The sequence below is a fragment of the Salmo salar genome, chromosome 16 (genome assembly GCF_965601325.2).
Source record: "Salmo salar chromosome 16, fSalSal1, whole genome shotgun sequence".
Classification (NCBI taxonomy): domain Eukaryota; kingdom Metazoa; phylum Chordata; class Actinopteri; order Salmoniformes; family Salmonidae; genus Salmo; species Salmo salar.
This window is the reverse complement of record NC_138306.1, coordinates 11604068-11625891: the sequence shown is the minus strand read 5'-3', so window position 1 is coordinate 11625891 and position 21824 is coordinate 11604068. Positions and strand designations below refer to the sequence as shown.

Sequence of the window (21824 nt, the reverse complement as noted above, 5' to 3'; positions counted from 1 at the left end):
TATTGTGGAAACTTTACCAATGAAACCATTGATAAATCCATTCTTAGAGTCACGAGAAACATGTTTTTTTTTTAACCTTGATGATGATCATATTACTGTGCCCCCAGGTTTTGGTGCCGTGCCGTGGAAGTCTAACCCTTGGGGCGTACACAGCAGCCCAGTTTGAAACCTACGTTTTACAGCCCTCTGGAGAGGGATATCAGACTGTAGATGGGAAGGTAAGTTCCATCAGACCAGTACCATCTGGAAACGCCACAGTCTCTATCCAGGCTGTATCACATCCGGCCGTGATTGGGAGTACCATAGGGCGGCACACAATTGGCCCAGTGACGGCCTATAAGAATTTGTTCTTAACTGACTTGCCTAGTTAAATTTAAAAAAAGTATTAGCCATCTCTTGATTCTACAGTTAGTACACTAGTATACAATTTCTCAGTGTAACATTGTCCTCTCTTCCTCTATTTTAACATGGTAGAATTTGTGTTGAATCATTGGTGCACTACACCAAAACATCAGACTATTTCATATTCTCTGGCCTAACTGTATCTCTTTGGTTGATTCTACTCTGCTATAACGGAGGATATTGGGGGTCTGCTCCTCCTCTTCCTCTCTGATAGGAGCTGACCATCCAGGACAGCCAGGTCAGACTCGGCGCAGGGTTCCAGGCCCCAGCCAACGTGCCCATCCTGTTTGAGGAGACCTTTTACAATGAGAAGGAGCAGAGCTACAGCATCCTCTGTATCACCAGGCCCATCGACACAGACCAAAGCCCAGGTACTGCTCTCCTCCAGAAGCCATAAAAGTGTATTTAAGTGGGTGTGTGATTTTAGTTAATGTTGAACCAGATACAAATGCCTACAGCCACCATCTCACCTTCTCTCTCACTCTCACCTTTCTTGCCTCCCTCTCTCAGTGGAGGTGACCCCCAGCCCAGGCCTGTACTGTCTGAAGAATGTGGAGGATGTCAGGGAGTTTCTGGGCCGCCATGCGGAGAAACTGGACAAGTTCATAAGCAGCTTCTGCCATTCCTTTAAAGAGCAGGAAAGGAAAGGACTGCGACACCACATTGTAAGCACCATGCCTAATCCTGATGGACACCACTAGCTCACTGCTAGCTAGCTAGCAATTTCACAACCACCTATCTAAGGGTCGAGTAAAGCCATTTCCACGCATGATAACGTACACTGAGTGTACAAAACATAAGGAACACCTGCATTTTCCATGACGTAGACTGACCAGGTGACAGCTATGATCTCTTATTGATGTCACCTGTTAAATCCACTTCAATCAGTGTCTATGAAGGGGAGGAGAAGGATTCTAGAATGATTTTTAAGCCTTGAGACATGGATTGTGGATGCGTGCCATTCAGAGGGTGAATGGGCGAGACAAAAGATTGAAGTGCCTTTGAACGGGGTTTTGTAGTAGGTGTCAGGCGCACCAGTTTGTGTCAAGATACTGCAACGCTGCTGGGGTTTACACGCTTAACAGTTTCTCGTGTGTATCAAGAATGGTCCACCACACACACACACACACAAGACATCCAGCTAACTTGACACCACAACTATGGGAAGCATTTGAGTCAGTATGGGCCAGCACCCCTGTGGAACACTTTCGACACCTTGTAGAATCCATGCCCGACAAATTGAGGGCAAAAGGGGGTGCAACTCAATCTAAGGGAGGTGTTCCTAAAGTTTTGTACACTATGTATACTGGAATACATAGCTAGTGCACTCATTTATAATGTAATAGATACAATACTATTAATATGCATTGTACTGTATAAGAGAAAGTAACATCGTCAGAGCCAAAGTGATTGGAATCCTTGATAAAGCTGAGCATAAAATACTGTGTAAAATAAGTACAAGTACTGCGCTCAATTGTATGCTCCAAAAATCGGGAAATTATTTTATACTAATACAATTGCTCAGAGAAAGAGATTTTAGGGGTCAACATTATTGCCTCCCCTGTTTTCAATACCTCACCATGCGAAGATAATGGCACTAAGCCTTTTTTTATTATCTTGCTGAAGTTTCAGTCAAGTTTTTGTCTAAAACGTCCTCGCACTGGGTAAAGTTCATGATGCTGTTGACCTTAACAAGGGCCCCAGGATGCAAAACCCACCACTGGTGTGCTTGGCCAAAGAGCTCTATTTTCATGTCATCTGACCATGGCACTGGTTCCAATCCAAGTGCCAATACCGTTAAGCAAACTCCAGGTATTTACATTTGTTGGATGATATGAAAGTAGAGATCTTAGTCCACGCACACCAGTAGTGTTTTGCATCGGGAAAAAATATACGTATACAGAAAAGAACCCCATACCGACTATAAAGGTGGTGGATCTTTGATGTTATGGGGCTATTTCCCTTCCACTGGTCCTGTAGCCCATTGAACTTTATAGTAGAACTTTATCCAGTACCAGGACATTTTAGCCCAAAACATGGTTGCCTCTGCAAGGAGGCTGAAATTTGGCCACAAGTGGATCTTCCAGCAAGACAATGACCGCGAAAGCACAAATCAAAATCCACAAATAAATGGTTTGACCACAAAATCAACATTTTGCAATGGATAGCGCAGCCTCAGGACTTGAACCACATTGAAAATCTGTGGTTTGAATTGAAGAAGGCAGTCCATAAGTGCAGATGAAGGATATCAACAATCTGGAACAATTCTGTATAAAGGGTCTAAGATCACTCCCAATGTGTTCTCAAGTCAAATTGTATTAGTCACATGCGCCGAATACAACCGGTGTAGACCTTACAATGAAATGCTTACTTACGAGCCCCTAACCAACAGTGCAGTTTAAAAAAATACAAATAAGAATAAGAGAAAAGTAACAAGTAATTAAAGAGCAGCAGTAAAAAATAAAATAAGAATATATACGGTGGGTGCCGGTACAGAATCAATGTGCAGGGGCACCGGTTAGTTGAGGTAGTATGTACATGTAGGTAGAGTTAATTAAAGTGACTATGCATAGATGACAACCGAGAGTGGTAGTGGTGTGGAGAGGGGGCAATGTGAATAGTCTGGTTAGCCATTTGACTAGATGTTCAGGAGTCTTATGGCTTGGGGGTAGAAGCTGTTTAGAAGCCTCTTGGACCTAGACTTGGTGCTCCGGTACCGCTTGCCGTGTGGTAGCAGAGAGAATAGTCTGACTACGGTGGCTGGAGTCTTTGACAATTTTTAGGGCCTTCCTCTGACACCGCCTGGTATAGAGGTCTTGGATGGCAGGAAGCTTGGCCCCAGTGCTGTACTGGGCCGTTCGCGCTACCCTCTAGTGCCTTGCGGTCGGAGGCTGAGCAGTTGCCATAACAGGCAGTGATGCAACCAGTCAGGATGCTATCGATGGTGCAGCTGTAGAACCTTTTGAGGATCTGAGGGCCTATGCCAAATATTTTCAGTCTTCTGAGGGGGAATAGGTTTTGTCGTGCCTGCTTCACGACTGTCATGGTGTGCTTGGACCATGTTAGTTTGTTGGTGATGTGGACACCAAGGAACGTGACGCTCTCAACCTGCTCCACTGCAGCCCTGTCGATGAGAATGGGGGCGTGCTCGGTCCTCTTTTTCCTGTAGTCCACAATCATCTCCTTTGTCTTGATCACGTTGAGGGAGAGGTTGTTGTCCTGGCACCACATGGCCAGGTCTCTGACTTCCCTATAGGCTGTCTCGTTGTTGTCTGTGATCAGGCCTACCACTGTTGTGTCATCGGCAAATTTAATGGTGCTTTTAGAGTCGTGCCTGGCCGTGCAGTCATTAGTGAACAGGGAGTACAGGAGGGGACTGAGCACGCACCCCTGAGGGGCCCCTGTGTTGAGGATCAGCATGGCGGGTGTGTTGTTACCTACCCTTACCACCTGGGGGCGGCCCGTCAGGAAGTCCATGATCCAGTTGCAGAGGGAGGTGTTTAGTCGCAGGGTCCTTAGCTTATTGATGAGCTTTGAGGGCACTATGGTGTTGAACGCTGAGCTGTAGTCAATGAATAGCATTCTCACATAAGCGTTCCTTTTGTCCAGGTGGGAAAAGGCAGTGTGGAGTGCAATAGAGACTGCATCATCTGTGAATCTGTTGGGGCAGCATACAAATTGGAGTGGGTCTAGGGTTTCTGGGATGATGGTGTTGATGTGAGCCATGACCAGCCTTTCAAAGCACTTTATGGCTACAGATGTGAGTGCTACGGGTCGGTAGTCATTTAGGCCGGTTACCTTAGTGTTCTTGGGCACAGGCACTATGGTGGTCTGCTTAAAACATGTTGGTATTACAGACTCGGACAGGGAGAGGTTGCAAATGTCAGTGAAGGCATTAAACATTTTAGAAAAAGGCTCAGTGGCGTTAACTTCGCAAGGTAAAATATTGAAAACACGGGTGCCAATCATTTAGACCCCTTTTTTTTTTTACATTATTTTTTTTTTTTTATAACTTCTTAAAACAAATTGTTTCTCTGACCAATTGTGTTAGTATAATTAAATGTAAAAAAAAAAAAAAAAAATGGGAGCATACAATATAGCTCAGTATTTGTAAATTACATTTTTTCTGTGTTTTTTTTTTTTTTGCTCAGCTTTATCAATGGTGCCAATAATTTTGGACCGGACTATGCGATATATAATATTTATTCTGCTGTTACCACTGCTCTAACCTGTGTCCTCTCCCCTCAGGACTCAGTGAATGCCCTTTATACTAAATGTCTTCAGTGCCTGTTGAGAGACTCAAGCCTGGTAAGTACTGTAGGAACATGACTGTTAGATTGTAGGGTTGCCAACTATTTTTCAAGCAAAGTAGCTGTTGGTTGCTCCATTTGTCACTAAAAGTCACTAGATGAGGTCATGAAGTAATAGGGATGTCATAATGTTATTTTGCACATAAAAAAATAACATACTTAAGCTGTCTCTCATGCAATACAAAATTATCCAAAGCAAAAACAAATAATGTTTTGAAGGAGAACAAAAAGGAATCAATTAATTTGTATTTTAAATGTTTTAACTGTATGGTAGTTAACTTATTTAGATTTTTTTTTTTTTTGCATTTTTAAGAAAAAGTCTTATTTATGCTGGAGAGCTCTGATATCATTTAACAATAAGGAACAATTGAATAAATTCATTTCTATCGCTGCAGCAGCAGAGAGGGAGTGGAGAGAGATGGGGAGGGAGCGAAGAGAGGTGGGGGAAGGGGCACACGTGCAGCTGGTAGAGAGGGAGCAGTGCTCAGAGCAGCACAGCTAGGCTCAGCCAAGTGGGCACACACTCACACAAATAGGGAAGTCACTAAATCAACCAAAAGTTGCTGGGGTAGCCTTGAATAGTAGCTAAACGTGTTGCTATACTCTTTTACCAATATAAGTAGCTGGAGGGGTCTGAAAACTCGCTAAATCTAGTGACAAAGTCGCTAAGTCGACAACACTGCCTGATTATCTACATATCTTCAGTTCAGTAGGTCACACTGTAGCAATGTTTCTTATTGGACAAGTTCAGGCTAGTTTTCCATTTCTACGTGCCTACTGGACCACGACCCAGTTGTCTTTCCTGAGATTTGAACCAGATTGGTTATACCTCCTGTCTTTCAGAAAGTGCTGGCCAAACAGGAGCTCCAGATGACTCTCCTTAAACAAGCGGTGGAAGTAAGAGAGTTTTGTCTATTGTGTTGTATTGAACATTTGAAAACTGCTCTACGGAGTTGTGATGCTATAATGCTTAATGTGTTTTTATGAAATGTTGTCAGTATACATATTTTCTATTTTATCTTTCAGATGTATATACATCATGGTATCCATGATTTAATCTTCAACTTTGTGGGAACTCTTGAAGCCAGCCAGGTCTGTACAGAATTTGATATTACTGTCAGTCTTTTATATCCTCAGAATCACCATGCGGTAAAGGTTAATATCCATGTTTATTATCACTGTTCCAACAGGATTCTGCCTTCAACAAAACCACCAGGGGTCTGCAGGACCTGCAGCAGAAAGACTTGGGGGTCAAATCTGAATTTAGGTTGGTTGCTTTTATGTTTACAGTCCAAAGTAACGATATACAGACATCGCATTATACATGCTGGACGAGAAACTTTGCAAGTCTGCATACAACACAAACAAAAAGGGCACACCACCATATTGCTCATATACCACTTCTAATACAAACAGATCTTCATCATATCAGAACCTGTTCCGTTGTGTCTATAGGCTATAGGAGTATGTTTACCTGTGTCATCCAGTATCAATATCACCTAGCCATTCAATAATATAACCTGTAGTGTGTCCCTGAATCCTATTATAGTATCAATACCCAGTTGTATTTCCCTATTACCAAATACAGTATAAATATACCCCGGGCCAAGAGGGAGCTGAGCCAGTTGAACCACTGCACCTCTCCTCTACACAAGCTGCTCTGCCTCAGAAAGGTGGGACTCACCATCATGCAGTCCCCCAGCAGCTCAGGTATACCATCTGTCTGTCTCTTGTCTCTCTGTCTGCATTTCATGTCACATCGGTAGAGGTTTACACAGTGTTGTTGTGCACAATTGACACTGGAACGTAAATGCCTTAAAATGGATTCTGGACCATTTGTTATGGTACCATAGATGCGGTAAAGAGATCAATGGAACTCAACCATGGAGCGGCAGGTAGCCTAGTGGTTAGAGCGTTGGGCCAGTAACCGAAAGGTTGCTGGATCGAATCCCCGAGCTGACAAGGTATAAATCTGTCTTTCTGCCCCTAAACAAGGCAGTTAACCCACTGTTCCCCGGTAGGCCGTCATTGTAAATAAGAATTTGTTCTTAACTGACTTGGTTAAAAAAAACTGTGGAAATGCCATGGAAACGTGTGGGGGAAAGATCCTGAATCTCCTCATTGCCCCTCAGCATACATTTAGGCTATTGTTTATATGTGTATTTCACACTGTGTTGAGGTAAAAATCTGAGTATAATATGAATGTCAACCCCAATACAATTTCATGTTATTGTCACCAATCAACTGCATTGATACAGTTAAAAACGACTGACTACCGCCACCGATTTCTCCACGCTAGCTATGCAACCAGCTTATAGGAACGGGAGTTAGTATTTAGGAGTCACTTTTTCGAAACCTGAAAACCAACTACTTCTAAATGTTATGCATCGAAACAGCCAATTATATCCAAATCGGACTGTAGTAACCAGATTGTGGGCCTGTTACAATACATAAATCATTACTGATTGCCACCTTGTTAGATCAGATTTGTTGATTGTGTGCCAATCCGCCGTCCCTTTTCTACCCCCCCATGGTCTGTGTTCCACCTCTTTACCACATCTATGCAAATCTGTAAGGTCATGCTTCGGCCTCTGAGTAAAATATCATTTTTGCTTTCATCCAGAAAGTTACAGGTATAAAATGTTACATGTGTAGAAGTGCTGATTTACCAATATTTTATGATGACATTAAGTTACTATTAGTAGCTTACAAGGCTGGTCATTGTAACCGCCCAGGTCAGGGTGTATAGGAAAGTTGACTGAACACTGCACAGTCCCACATAATGTCCTCCATTCCTCAATTTCTGTTCACTCCCTGCCTGGTAATATAATTAACTCTGTACATACGCATAACAATATCCTGTCTCTTAGGGCCTAATGTGTTTGTCCAGTTTGTTTTCGAAATCAAACCTTGTTGGCCACATAACAACCCTTACCCTGTCTCTGTGGTGTGGTGTGATCCACTCGTAATTTCTGTTGGCCAAACAGCCAATTTACCAATTTAAAGCCTAAACGACAAGGAAAGAGGAAGATTGTCTTGTCTCAGAGGTTAGACAGACTGTGTGGGCATTTCACAGGTAAAGCAACTCTGTAAAGCAACACTCATATGTTTGTAGGATGAAGCTGTTTTTATGTATTCATTTTAAAGAGCCTTATCTCTCTAGTCTATTGTGTGCCCCTGCCATAAACCTCAGTCACGTTAACAGGTTACAGTTACCGAAGGAACCACCGTAATTGAGTTCTTCCTTTCATTTCCCTTTTTTCCTTTGCATGCAGTGAGCATAGAGGCTGTATGTGCAGACGATCTTCTCTCTGTCATTCTGTACTTACTGGTGAAGACGGAGATCCCCAATTGGTGAGGAAGATGTTCAGCATAAAACCTTCAACCTACTAATACCACTGACCATGGAATGACTTGATTTACTTCAAGTAAACTAGTTGAATGAATTAATGAATTACTAAAGTGACCTAGTAATTAAACCGAGTCATTAATTGATTCATTAACTAGTAATTAACGGATTAAAAGCCAGTGTTAAGTGTTTAACTAACAAGCATGCTCTTCCAGGATGGCCAACCTGAGCTACATCAAGAACTTCAATTTTTGTAACTCCACCAAGGACGAGCTGAGCTACTGGCTGACGTCGTTCGAGGCCGCCGTGGAGTTCATCAGCCAGGGCAACCTCAACCTGAGCCAGGAACGAAAGGTGACAGTACGTTACAGTACAGTAGTACTCGCACAGTACAGAACTCACACAGTCATCAGCTAGGTCAACTTCCTGAGCCAGAGACAAATGGTGAGCACAGCAAAGTACAGTAGCACTCACACAGGGTGGCTCCTTTCTTACGTTACACTACACTGAGTGTATAAAACTTTAATATTGATTTGCACCCTCCTTTTTTGCCCTCAAAACAGCCTTAATTGGTCGGGGCATAGACTCTACTAGGTGTCAAGCGTTCCACTACGATGACTCCAATGCTTCCCACAGTTGTGTCAAGTTGGCTGGATGTCGTTTGAGTGGTGAACCGTTCTTGATACACACAGGAAACTGTTGAGTGTGAAAAACCCAGCAGCGTTGCAGTTCTTGACACAAACTGGTGCGCCTGTTCAAAGGCACTTAAATCTTTTGTCTTGCCAATCCACCCTTTGAATGGCACCCATACAAAATCCACGTCTCGATTGTCTCAAGGCTTAAAAATTCTTCTTTAACCTCACTAGGTTATGTGGGACGCTAGCGTCCCACCCGCGGGACACTCGCCAACAGCCAGTGAAATAGCAGGGCTCCAAATTCAAAACAACAAAAATCTCATAATTCTAATTTCTCAAACATATAACTATTATACACCATTTTAAAAATAAACTTCTGATTAATTTAACCAGTGTCCAATTTTAAAAAGGCTTTACAGCGAAAGCGTAGCATTAGATTGTTAGGACAGCGCCTAAACAAGGAAAAACCACACAGCCATTTTCCAAGCAAGGAGAGGTGTCACAAAAACCAGAAATACAGCTAAAATTAAGCACTAACCTTTGATCTTCATCAGATGGCACTCATAGGACTTCATGTTACACAATACATGTATGTTTTGCTCGATAAAGTTCATATTTATATCCAAAAACCCCATTTTACATTGGCGTGTAACGTTCAGAAATGTTTTGCCTCCAAAAACTTCCAGTAAATGAGCACATCAATTTACAGAAATACTCATCATAAACGTTGATTTAAAAAAAAACTGTTATTTAAAGAAAAACTTCTTAATGCAACCGCTGTGTCAGATTTCAAAAAAGTTTTATGGCGAAAGCACACTTTGCAATAATCTGAGTACAGAGCTCAGCCATCAAAGCAAACTATACAGTTACCCGCCAAGTTCTGGAGTCAACAAAACTCAGAAATAGTATTATAAATCTTCACTTACCTTTGCTGATCTTTGTCGGAATGCACTCCCAGGACTCCTACTTCCACAAGAAATTTTCGTTTTGTTCGATAAACTCCATATTTATGTCCAAATACCTCCGTTTTGTTTGCGCGTTCAGATCACTATTCCAAAGGCATAATGCGCGAGCGCAAAACCCTAGACGAAAAGTAAAAAAGTTCCATTACCGTTCGTAGAAACATGTCAAATGATGTTTACAGTCAATCATTAGGGTCTTTTATCATAAATCTTCGATAATATTCCAACTGGACAATAGCATATTCATTACAGAGGAAAAAGAAGGAACGGCGTGCCTGCGTCACCGCGCAGTAAACGACTCATTGGCCTCAGGCAGTCCACTTGTTGAGTCAGCTCTTATTCTCTCCCCAGTAACAGTAGAAGCATGAAACAAGGTTCTAAAGACTTGACATCTAGTGGAAGCCTTAGGAAGTGCAAAATGAACCCTAAGTCACTGTATACTGTATAGGCAATCACTTGAAAAACTACAAACCTCAGATTTCCACACTTCCTGGTTAGATTTTTCTCAGATTTTTGCCTGCCATATGAGTTCTGTTATACACAGACATCATTCAAACTGTTTTAGAAACTTCAGTGTTTTCTATCCAAATCTACTAATAATATGCATATCCTACCTTCTGGGCCCGAGTAGCAGGCAGTTTAATTTGGGCACGCTTTTCATCCAAAATTCCGAATGCTGCCCCCTACCATAGTAAAGTTAACCTGTCTGCTCCCCTTAATATACACTGATTTTGAAGTGGAATTAACAAGTGACATCAATAAGGGATCATAGCTTTCACCTGAATTCACCTGGTCAGTCTGTCATGGAAAGAGCAGGTGTTCTTAATGTTTTTGTTCACTCGGTGTACCTGGGCCCTGGCTAGCTTGACTTGGCTCAATGTTGTGAAAATGGCTTTATACACCACCAGCACATACAACGTTGTTATAGCTGATATCCTATCCAAGCACTGTTGACTTAGATACACCACTTTATCACTGCAATACCTGTCATAACAGGCCACAATAGTGAGCGAACTTGACTGAAATGAGTGAGGGGAAAAAAGTCCCTGTGTGCAGAGTAAGTGACTGTGTCTGTGGTTTGCAGGGCTCAGGGGAACTGAACGACAAGGTGCGTTTCACACAGAAAATAAACCTGCTCTGTCAGAACGATGCTACCCCCATCAACTGTCTGTTTGAGGTGAGAACATGACCAAGTTTTAGGGGGGAGGAAAGCTTTACTCTGTGTTGGGGAGTAGTGAACTACATGTAGTAAATGAGTAATTTATCTACATTTTGCAGTAGCTTGTTGGTAGTTGAACTCAATTCTAATCTTGGTAGTGGTTTCTGTAGTTAATAACATTTTTGCCATGTAGTGACGTAGCTAACTACACACTGCTTTTTTTGCAAAAATATAAGAAAATATGAGGGCATCGGACCTGCCTAATTCTCACTTCAAACAGTTGTCCTGTTCAGTAGGCTAAATTACACATTCTGTTAACACCTGACCCCAGAGTGACCTGTTCTTGCAATTTGTAGTCTGTGACATTTTTCAAAGTGGCTTTAGTTTCTTAAGGGTAGCTCTAGTGTAGCGGTAACTTCTAGTGTGGAGTTATTGGTAGCTTGGTAAACTATGATTTCAGAGTAGCTTCCCCAGCACTGACTGGGCATCATGGTCTATTGGCTAGATGGATACCTTACTTCATTAAACAATTTAATTTGTTCACATGAAAACATTGTTTAACCAACTTTCTTTGGGTTTTTTCAAATCAATTGTTTTCCATTTTTTTTCTTTTTAACGTTGTGTGTGTGTGTGTGTCCTGTAGTACATAGCCAACGGTAACGAAGCGGAGGTCAAGCGTGTGTTGAGTGAAAACGAAAGCGATGAGGATGGGGTGAAAATGTGTCACCCCCTTTGCTCCTGTGATCACTGTGAGCTCCGGGTCTCTGGGTGAGCACACGCACGCAATACCACACACAGGTTTGTTATGATGGGGCGGCAGGTAGCCTAGCGATTAGAGCGTTGGGACAGTAACCGAAAGGTTGCTTGTTCGAATACCTGAGGTGGAAAAATCTGCTGTTCTGCCCTTGAGCAAGGCAGATAACCCCCCCACAACAACTACTCCCTGGGCGCCGATAACATGGACTTCGATTAAGGCAGCCCCCCCCCCCCGCACCTCTCTGATTCAGAGGAATGCTGAAAACATTTTTCAGTTGAATGCATTCAGTAGTGCAACTGACTAGATATCCCCTTTCTCCCACCCATCAGGTAAGTCTCAGACACTTCACTTGTCTGTTTCTCTCTCTCACTCCAAGTGGAATCATATTCTCTTTCTGTGTTGTTGTCATTAAATGCAGTGGATAGAAACAGAACACGTGATTTATTCTTCTACTTTTGTAATTCCCCTTGAAGTTTCATTTCCCTTTTTCTCTAATACTGTCTGCTTCGCGCAGAAGACTGAATGACCCGTCCATTGTAACGCCCTTCTCTCGAGACGATCGAGGATACACGCCACTTCATGTCGCTGCTGTCTGTGGTAGGTGATGCTAATAAGTGCCTGAGGGTGGCCTATTGATCCACACATCTTCCTTGGGACCACACATAGACCCTAAAGGCAGGGGGAATCGAATCCCCGATCCGCCACTTTCTGTACTTTTCATCCCGTTCTCATTTCCCACTGTCTAAATAAAGTAAAAAGCCTGTCTTTGCCGTGGTAGGTCAGTCCCTGTTGATTGACCTGTTGGTGTCTAAGGGAGCTCTGGTGAACGCCACAGACTACCACGCCCTCTCACCCCTGCACCTCTCCTGTCAGAAGGGCTACCAGGGAGTCACGGTGAGACAGGACGCTAGCAGGACAGTTATATCCTGGTTCCAGATCTTTTTGTGCTGCCTTACCTACTCCTAAACAGATCTGGAACCAGGCTAAGATGAGCTACACTATATCACAGAAACTGTATACAAAAAGGATACTTCTGTTACACAAACTGTTCAATCTCTCTGACATATATTCTTCTTTCACTCTCTCCCATCAAGCTGCTGCTCTTGCACTATAAGGCGAACACAGATGCCCAGGACAACAATGGAAACACTCCTCTGCACCTGGCCTGTATGTATGGACATGAAGATGTAAGTCAGTCTGGGGAGCCACTCTCCAGTTGAAATCTCTTTTAAAAGGCACAATCTGTAATTTCAACAGCTTTTGACTGTGCCAATGTGTTTGGTAATCTGAGGGATAGAGCTGAGGAAGTGCAACCAGTCACAGTACATGGGACAGAAGTGAAAGTATCTATATCACACGAGGCTGCTGAGGGGTGGATGGCTCATAATAATGGCTGGGATGGAGCATATAGAGTGGTATCAAACGCATTGACACCATGTGTTTGCATTTGATGCTATTCCATTTATTCCATTCCAGCCATTACTATGAGCCCGTCCTTACCCAATTAAGGTGCCACCAACTTCCTGTGATCTGTATTGATAGTGCTGTAAATAAGTACAGGTATATGGAGGATGATGACAGACTCTACTGACGGTGTCGCGCTCTATGGTAGTTCAGAGGAGATTGCTTTTAGTCTGACGGTGTTATCCCATCCGTGTCTCAGTGTGTTAAGGCTCTGGTGTACTACGACCTGCCCACGTGCCGTCTGAACATCCAGAACGACAAGGGGGACACCCCACTGCACATCGCGGCCCGCTGGGGCTACGAGGGCATCATCGAGGTTCTATTGGAGAACGGAGCCAGCACCGCCATCTACAACAAGGCCAAGGACTCTCCACTACAGTGTGCTTTGAATTCTAAGGTGAGGAGTGAGGACTCCTGATTTGCTAAACCACTTAATATATGCTATTTAGCACATGCTTTTATCCAAAGCGACTTAGTCAGTCACATACAAATATTTGACCAGATGGGCCCTTTTTTAAAGAAAAAGCTTGTCATGCTCAAATGTGCAAATAAAGTATGTGTTTGTTACAGCAAGCATGTACAGTGCATTCGGAAAGTATTCAAACCCCTTGACTTTTTCCACATTTTGTTACGTTACAGCCTTATTCTAAAATGGATGATATTACTTTTTTCCCCTCATCAATCTGCACACATTACCCCATAATGACAAAGCAAAAACACAGGGGCCTCCATGATTCTTAAATGGTGTTTGGAGGTATTATTTGGAACCACCCAGAGTCTTCCTGGAGCTGGCTGCCCGGCCAAACTGAACAGTCGGGGGAGAAGGGCCTTGGTCAGGGAGGTGACCAAGAACTCGATGGTCACTCTGACAGAGCTCCAGAGTTCCTCTGTGGAGATGGGATACATTTCCAGGAGGAAAACCATCTCTGCAGCACTCCACAGTGGCCAGACGGAAGCACATGACAGCCCGCTTGTAGTTTGCCAAAAGGCACCTAAAGGAATCTGACCCTGATAAACAAGATTCTCTGGTCTGATGAAACCAAGATATAACTCTTTGGTCTGAATGCCAAGTGTCACGTCTGGAGGAAACCTGGCACCATCCCTACGGTGAAGCATGTTTTTCAGCGGCAGGGACTGGGAGACTAGTCAGGATCAAGGGAAAGATGAACGGAGCAAAGTACAGAGAGATCCTTGATGAAAACCTGCTCCAGAGCGCTCAGGACCTTAGACTGGGGTGGAGGTTCACCTTCCAACAGGACAACGACCCTAAGCACACAGCCAAGACAACGCAGGAGTGGCTTCGGGACAAGTCTCTGAATGTCCAGCCAGAGCCAGGACTTCAACATGATCTAACATCTCAATAGCTGTGCAGCGACGCTCCCAACCTGACAGAGCTTGAGAGGATCTGCAGAGAAGAATGGGAGAAACTTCCCAAATACAGGTGTGCCAAGCTTGTAGCATCATACCCAAGAAGACTTTAATCGTCATACCCAAGAGGCTGTAATCGCTGCCAAATGTGCTTCAACAAAGTACTGAGTAAAGGGTCTGACTAATTATGCAAGTGTCATATTTCCAGTTTTATTTATTTTTAAACAAATAAAACATTTACTACATAAAAAAAATGTTTTTGCTTTGTCATTATGGGCTATTGTGTGTAGATGGATGGGGAGGAAAAACAATTTAATCAATTTTAGAATAAGGCTGTAACGTAACAAAATGTGGAAAAAGTCAAGGGGTCTGAATACTTTCCCAATGCACTGCATGTGCTCATACGTAATAGTGTGTGTGTGTGTGTCTGTCTTGCAGATTTTGACGCTGTTGGAGTTGACACACAACAGTTCTCACAGAAGAGATAGCAATGATGTAAGTCAAATGTCATCACATAGAAGAGTTGACTCAGAATAGTGGGACTACAGCATTTCATTAGATAAACTAATGGCTCTGACCAGCCAACCTGTTAAAATACCATTAACCAGAATCCTGTAGGTTTATTGTCCTAAATATTCCAAAGAAATCTAATTTACTTGCTCTGCTAGTAGCAGCCTGGGCCCAGTTTCCCAAAAGCATCTTAAGGCTAAGTTCATTGTTAGAACCTTCGTAGGAGCATCGTTAAATCGCCGAGCTGTTTCCCAAAACCGTCGTTGAAGTTTCACTTGAAAACGCTAGTTGTTTACCGACTACCTCAGACCACTCGAAGAAAAGCTAAGTGGGTCGTTAGAAAATCTCTGCTAAACTTAGAATCAAGATGTTTCGGTCTCTCAGTAACCGCCGATAACTTCAGAACGAACTCAAAAGTCGCCAATGTCTTTGCAATTGCCACAAACAAGCGAATGATTAAAAGATGCTTCAAATAAAAACTGAGATCACTGCATTAAAATAATATAGTATATGCTACATAGGCCTATGTATTTGAATGATATTCAACTCAATTTCATGTTCAATCAATTACGTTTTATTTATCTTATTGTAGGGTACTGTCTTAAATTGCCTCAATATATTTAATGATGTGAAACAACGAGCGCGATGATGTGCCAATTCTGTGTTTTAGTGCATTATTAGGGGGTAAGCATTAGAATAAGCCGCCTCAACATTTGCAGCCAAATAATATCTATTTAGGAGCTGATCCGTCGTCAGAATTGTGGAATCATTTGAATGAGATTTGAATGGCGAAAGCGCTGCTCTCAGATCAGCTATCAGTATCGACACATGCTCCAACTAAGCACTTAGTTAACATTCTGTCTACGTGGTGTTTTGGGAAATGCATGTGACATCTTCGGACGTTATAGTAACGATGCATCGTTAAAACACTGGTAAGCTTAAGTTCTATCGGGAAACCGGATCATGATCTGTGTGTGGTATGGTCAGCTGATTGACGGGGCTCTCTCTCCCCCCCTGCTGTTCCTGCCAGTCCCCTAACCGCTCTCCCGAGGCCTCTGACTGCAGCAGCCGCCGTTCCTCTGTCTCCAGCACCACCTCCCAGAGCTCTGAGGCCAGGCCCGACTGCGACAGGGTCCTCCACAAAGAGGTGAGCAGAGCACTCAGGACCCCTGCTTTAGGCAGGGTTGACCCTGAAAATGTCTGAGAGGAGTACCATCCTCTTAATTCAATTCTTGAGCGTTAGTGCAAAATGTAGATTTCTGCCTAAAAAGACATCCAAAAGTAATTATTTTCATGAGATGGCCATAAACAATAACTGGTAATGCTGCATAGTTTTAGAAAGGTCTGGGACTCACCCTTCCGGTAAGTGGTTATAAATTGCTGAGGTGTACTCACTTTTGATGACACAAGCCGAAGAACATAGTAGAAATATGAGAAATCATACGATTGTTTTTTTTCTTCCTATTCAACAAAAGTGGGGCAATAGGGCTTAAAATGACTGAAGTGCGTTCTAAATATAGTAACAATCAAATTATAAACGACTTACTATAATATTTCAGCTTTATAACTGTCAAATAAATATGATCATACTTTGTGACAGTACAATATTGGCGCCATTTTTCATAGAACCGACAACTTTTCTGCCAAACGTCTTCTGAGCGACTCGGACACCATTCAAATGTGTGCAGACTTGTTACAACTTCTGCTTTAAGCACAAAGAGATTTTGTGCATCTGTGACCTAGAGAAAGTAGTTTCAGTTCTGCGAAATTATTTTGTGGTTTTTCCATCCGCTAGACTCTCCCGTTTTCATATGTGCTATTCCATGCGCAGCTACGAGGGTCACAGGAACTGGGAAATCGTTCCTTTGTCTGGATAGGCCAGAAAATGTCATGTGTCGCTCCCTATGCGAATATGTCTGTGAACCTCACAGCTGCGCTTGCAAATAGCACATTTTGAATGAAGACAACCAGCACTTTTAGGGAGTGTAAAGCAATTGATGTTGCGCCATTCACAGAGCACACTGTACACAGAAATATCAGTCAGAACTAGTCCAGAACTGCTTAAAGTCCCCTAAATAGGGGACTTAACATTTTAGGGAACAGGAATAGGGAGGGAAGGTAGGTGAAATTTAGATGCAGTATTTTTCTATTTATTGAGGGATGCTAATATTTAGAGCTTTCACACAAAGTTTTTGTAGGATTGACTATCTGTAATTTGTGATCCATGTTGGCAGTTTCTAAAGGCCCTGTGTCTGCTGTTCTAATAGGCTGCCTCTCTCTGTTTGACTGACAGGTGGAGAAGTTGCTGCGTGCGGCAGCCGATGGAGACATAGAGATGGTGCGGTACCTGTTGGAGTGGTTGGACGAGGAGCCAGAGGAGGAAGCAGGGCTGCCCTCTTGGACTAAGTTGTGCCACCCACTGTGCCAGTGTCCACACTGTGGGCCATCACAGAAGGTCAGACAACAACCCTCTCATGTCTCAGCACTACTGCAGGCTCCATACCCTGACAAACATACTTACCGAACCTCTTTCTGATGTACAATGAGCAAACAAACAGCAATCTTCACACAGGGTCTTACTGGTAGTACTAAAGCTATGGTGAATGGAGATTTTGTTGAGTTTTGTAATGTTCCTGCAGAGCTGTCCAGCTAACTTGATGTTTGTGCCTTTGTCTGTTTTGTTGTGTGTGTGTGTGTGTGTGTGTGTGTGTTTGCCTCCAGAAGTTTGTGTGCCTGCAGGCCAGTGGTCTGGGCGTGAACAGCAGTAGTGTGGATGGCTTCACTCCCCTCCACGTTGCGGCGCTCCATGGTCACACGGCGCTGGTGTCCCTGCTCAGCCGCAACGGGGCCAACGTCAACGCACGCAACAGTCAGAGTGCCACGCCACTGCACCTGGCCAGCCAGAACAGCCACATACAGGTGGGCACACAGTACTATACTTTAGCTGCGGTTGATTGAGCTACCCCGGCTCACCCAGAAACCACGGGATAGTCCCAACCTCCCCTTCCATCTAGGACTCCAGGCAGACTCGGGCCAAAAGCTTGAAGTGTTTGAAAGAACACACAGATCTGCTGCAGATTGTCTGAGGCAAAGATGGAAAAAGATTCAATCTCTCATTGGTTTTTATGTTCAGGTAGTGACATCACTGCTGGAGTGCAACGCCAAGCTGAATAAGAAGGATCGCTATGGCAACACCCCTCTGATTCACACCTGCCTCAGAGGTCACGTGGACACAGCAACCATCCTGCTGCAGGTGAACAGAACACTGACACTGCTGCCCCCTAGTGGGTCAAACAGGCCAACACCATCACACTGGGGAAATAAACGGCTAAGTGTGGGTCTTTATAGCTGTCAGGGACCAAAAAGTGGAAAAAATGATAGCAGGGCAATCGCCTGACAGAGACCGTGTTGGTCTAAACGTTGTAAACCATACCACCTAAGCTTCATTAAAAAGGCCACCTATTGTGAGCAGCAAAACAGTGTGCGATCAGACGTTTCTATATTGTCTTCCTCCAGAGCAACGCCTCAGTGAACCTGTCCAACAACCAGGGCAACACGGCCCTGCACGAGGCTGTGAAAGGGGGTCACCTGGCCCTGGTGGAGCTGTTACTGCAGGCTGGAGCCTTGGTCCACATGAGGAACAAGAGACAGAGGACAGCACTGGACTGTGCTGTGGAGACTAGGGGAAAAGTGAGAATCTAACAGCCACTGAAGGGTTTGATCAGGGTCAAGGTGACCCCTTGTTAAACAGAGTTGTAAACAGAGTTGCACAAGATGTACAGTATGTGCGACTTTATTTTTCTTAGATTTGCTAACTTTCTGTTAGTCAGCACCTCACCAACTGTTTTGTGTATGGGTCTACATGTAATTATTTTCAGTAGCAGGTCTAAACCAACAACCGTAGAGCTGGGGGAAATAATGAATTCATTATGAAATGGCTTTTTGTTGTTCCACTTTCAGAACACTGAAATCCTGAGGACTCTTCAGAAGGCATCTGGACTCTCCCACAATGCTGAACCAATCAAACTGCTCTCTGTGCCCAAGGGGGCTCTGGGTAAGAGAGTCAGTATTGACACCAGCCACTGTTTTTTCCTTGTCCACCTACCTGCTAGAGTGTGATGGTACAGAGATATGTTGCAAGTAACACACAATGAAAAGTCTTCTCACCAACTTTGTCACCTAATAATTCTCTTGGTCTTTTTGGGGACCAATCTACTACTGCCATATTTTGGATTATTGGGGTTTGTTTTCCAACACCCAATAATTCAAACTATGTTCCACTATCCATACTGTCATACCATGGCATGCCCATGGGTATGCTGGTGTGGATATGGAACAGTTTTTCTTACTTCTTTCTCTCAATCCCAGCACACTCATTTGTCCAGCGGCTAAAGCATCAGCAGGATAATGCCAGTGGAAGACGTCAGAAGCTGGCCCAGTCAATAAACCGGTCAGTACCATGGAAAAGATTGTGTGCCCCCTTGTGGAAAATGGATGCTGTCCTTCATAGTGAAGTTGATATCAATATCAATTTGACTACACTTTGCAAAAAGATCAATTGAGACAATGTGCGGTTTGTTTGTTTAGTTAGATGTTAAACGTTTCCTAGATAGAAAATGTGTTCCTATGTACACAAAGCCGATCCAGAACAACTTTTGTCATAGTTTACTCATAAGTTTCAATAAACTTACATTTTAAGGAACTGCTATGTTTCAGTGCAATTCCTCTGAGCTTGTGGATGTTGTTTGATGGTTTTTTTCCCCAGTGTTCAACAAATGAAGAAAGGTCTTCCCAGGGACACCAGTGTGCCTTCCATCAACTCCCCCACTCCTGAGAGGAGGAAACTGAGGCGGGGGGAGACCCTGGAGAGCAGTGGGCCATTCAGCATCTGCTCCAGCCCAGAGGGAAGCCCCAAGCCTGGTGACCAAAGGGACAGAGAGAGGGCCCTGAGCCGCAGTCACACCGTGGACACAGTGCACCCCCAGTCTCCTCAGTGGGGCCGGGACCGGAGACACACAGGAGAGGCCGAGGTAAAGGAGGACACACACCTAGCTAAAGACCTTTCACACGCAGACACTCCAGGTGAACCCTTGCATACGTACGCACCTGACATACACACACCCGACGCGTCAAATACACGCACACCTGACATCCCATCAAATACACAACAAACACCCAGCAGCGACCCGTCACACACTCGCGAGGATCCATCACACACACCTAGCCAAGTCAATGGAGACAAAGACCGAAACGGAGAGGGAGAAAATGTCCACACCTCACCAGACACCGAAGTAAAGTCTAAGAGGAACTGTCCTGAGACTGAGAGCCCACCCAAAGACATGGAGGACCTGGTAGAAGAACTGGTAGAAGAAATAGAGGTACTCTGAGGCGCAGAGGCAGACCCCAGTCAGGTAAGAACTTGGGGTTAACCAGAGAAGAGTGGGGCCTACTTTTAGTTAGTTGACCTGACTGTTATTGAAAGCACTTTTTCTCCTTGCCTTCATGAAAAAGGGATGCAAAACATGTTAATTCAACTTCATGCGAATGTAATTCTGTTTTAGCTTATTTTAGTTTTGTTGCTCACCCTTGATAAAAGAGATGGTTGATAGAACATTCTGACAGTGCATAGTGACATAGCATATCAGTATGTTTTTGTTTTGTCTACTTGACGAAAATGCTAATCTGAACGTCTATGCTCATGTTACCTCTGGCCGTTTTTTATTCGAACATGTAAAATCAGGGCTCTTTTTATTTTTAGCAATTTAGTTTAATTTGATTACACTCCTACGGTTTGGATGTCATTTAAAACATTTTTTTTTTTTACTGAGTTAGTTATTCCCTTTAGAAAACCTTAAATTGACATTTCTAACCTTAAATTGACATTTCTAACCTATCTGTAACACGAAATGTACCTCCTTGGTGTGTGGCATTTGAATGACTATGCATAGTGAGGCCACACTTGTATCCCAGTGAATGTCAAACACTTAGAATAGGTATCTTGGTTGCTTTGTAGGTAGAGAGAGAACCATAAGTGTATACGCACAAATCTATATACAGTAGCTCAATCCAGTGACTCCACAAATGGATAGTACTGTAGTTAAATACTGCTTTTGAGAATATAATAACACAATTGCCATATTTAATTTGTTTATCCATCACTTTTTAGTGTATTCTGATATTTATCCTGTAGAAAACAATATAATGCAACAACAAAAAAAGTGTTTATTTAGCATTCAACTGATAATTGTATTTCACCTCCATGGCAGTTGATCCTAATCCTGCAAAGCAAGGCCATATAGGACCCAACCAATTCTATGGGGAGTTTGCACTTTACAAGTACCATTTTTTTTTTGAAAAATGTTTTTATCAGCAACACTCTGAAATCTCAGTAGTTTTGAACTGACATTTATTGAACGCATCATTATCCAGCACATACAGTACATTGAACACAGATGACTAGCATCAGTGTACAGATGTATTTTTATCTCAAAGTTACTGTTTTGGTTTATACGGTAGTAGTTGTCCACTCCAATCTCAATGTTGATTATTTTCGTACTGAAGTATTTTATTACATTTTTTTAATGTTAGATGCAGTGAACGTGCCTTATTTAATTTGTCAAAATAACCTGTAATAAACCCATGATCGAGTCATTTGTTTTGACTATTGTGTTATTTGCAAGAGTTGGCTTATTGTTGGTATTTGTTCAAATATTGTGCTTTATGATAGGCTAGGTAAGTTGGTTAATGTTATGATTTTTCTACTGTTAAAATATTGTTTTAAAGATGCACTCCAGCTATTTCTGAGCTTTTCTTGTTGAAAAACAAATCCCATGCATAAATACAGTGTAGGAACATACACTTAAGGATTAGACAATATGGAGACCATTCAAGGAGTTGGTCTGATGGTG

The 21824-nt window shown here is 43.1% G+C and overlaps 1 protein-coding gene across 5 annotated transcripts in view; it reads left to right on the top strand.

The window, feature by feature from the left end:
- LOC106573252 (ankyrin repeat domain-containing protein 27) overlaps positions 1–21567 on the top strand; it is a 38667-nt gene extending 17100 nt beyond the window's left edge. For 2 of the 5 annotated variants that reach the window (XM_014148155.3, XM_045696910.2), the window contains 25 exons: positions 108–218; positions 617–773; positions 913–1067; positions 4651–4710; positions 5556–5609; positions 5739–5804; positions 5903–5979; positions 6301–6422; positions 7988–8066; positions 8277–8415; positions 10743–10835; positions 11461–11585; positions 12089–12171; positions 12353–12468; positions 12669–12761; positions 13238–13435; positions 14845–14901; positions 15947–16063; positions 17210–17371; positions 17638–17835; positions 18050–18169; positions 18433–18606; positions 18877–18970; positions 19285–19366; positions 19682–21567. In XM_014148155.3, the coding sequence (XP_014003630.1) occupies positions 108–218; positions 617–773; positions 913–1067; positions 4651–4710; positions 5556–5609; positions 5739–5804; positions 5903–5979; positions 6301–6422; positions 7988–8066; positions 8277–8415; positions 10743–10835; positions 11461–11585; positions 12089–12171; positions 12353–12468; positions 12669–12761; positions 13238–13435; positions 14845–14901; positions 15947–16063; positions 17210–17371; positions 17638–17835; positions 18050–18169; positions 18433–18606; positions 18877–18970; positions 19285–19366; positions 19682–20303 (3354 nt within the window). In that variant the 3' untranslated portion in view covers positions 20304–21567. Of the gene's footprint in view, positions 1–107; positions 219–616; positions 774–912; positions 1068–4650; positions 4711–5555; positions 5610–5738; positions 5805–5902; positions 5980–6300; positions 6423–7987; positions 8067–8276; positions 8422–10742; positions 10836–11460; positions 11586–12088; positions 12172–12352; positions 12469–12668; positions 12762–13237; positions 13436–14844; positions 14902–15946; positions 16064–17209; positions 17372–17637; positions 17836–18049; positions 18170–18432; positions 18607–18876; positions 18971–19284; positions 19367–19681 lie in introns of all 5 variants that reach the window. The other 3 variants (XM_014148153.3, XM_045696907.2, XM_045696909.2) reach the window with 2 other exon arrangements.
- The last annotated feature ends 257 nt before the right edge of the window (positions 21568–21824 follow it).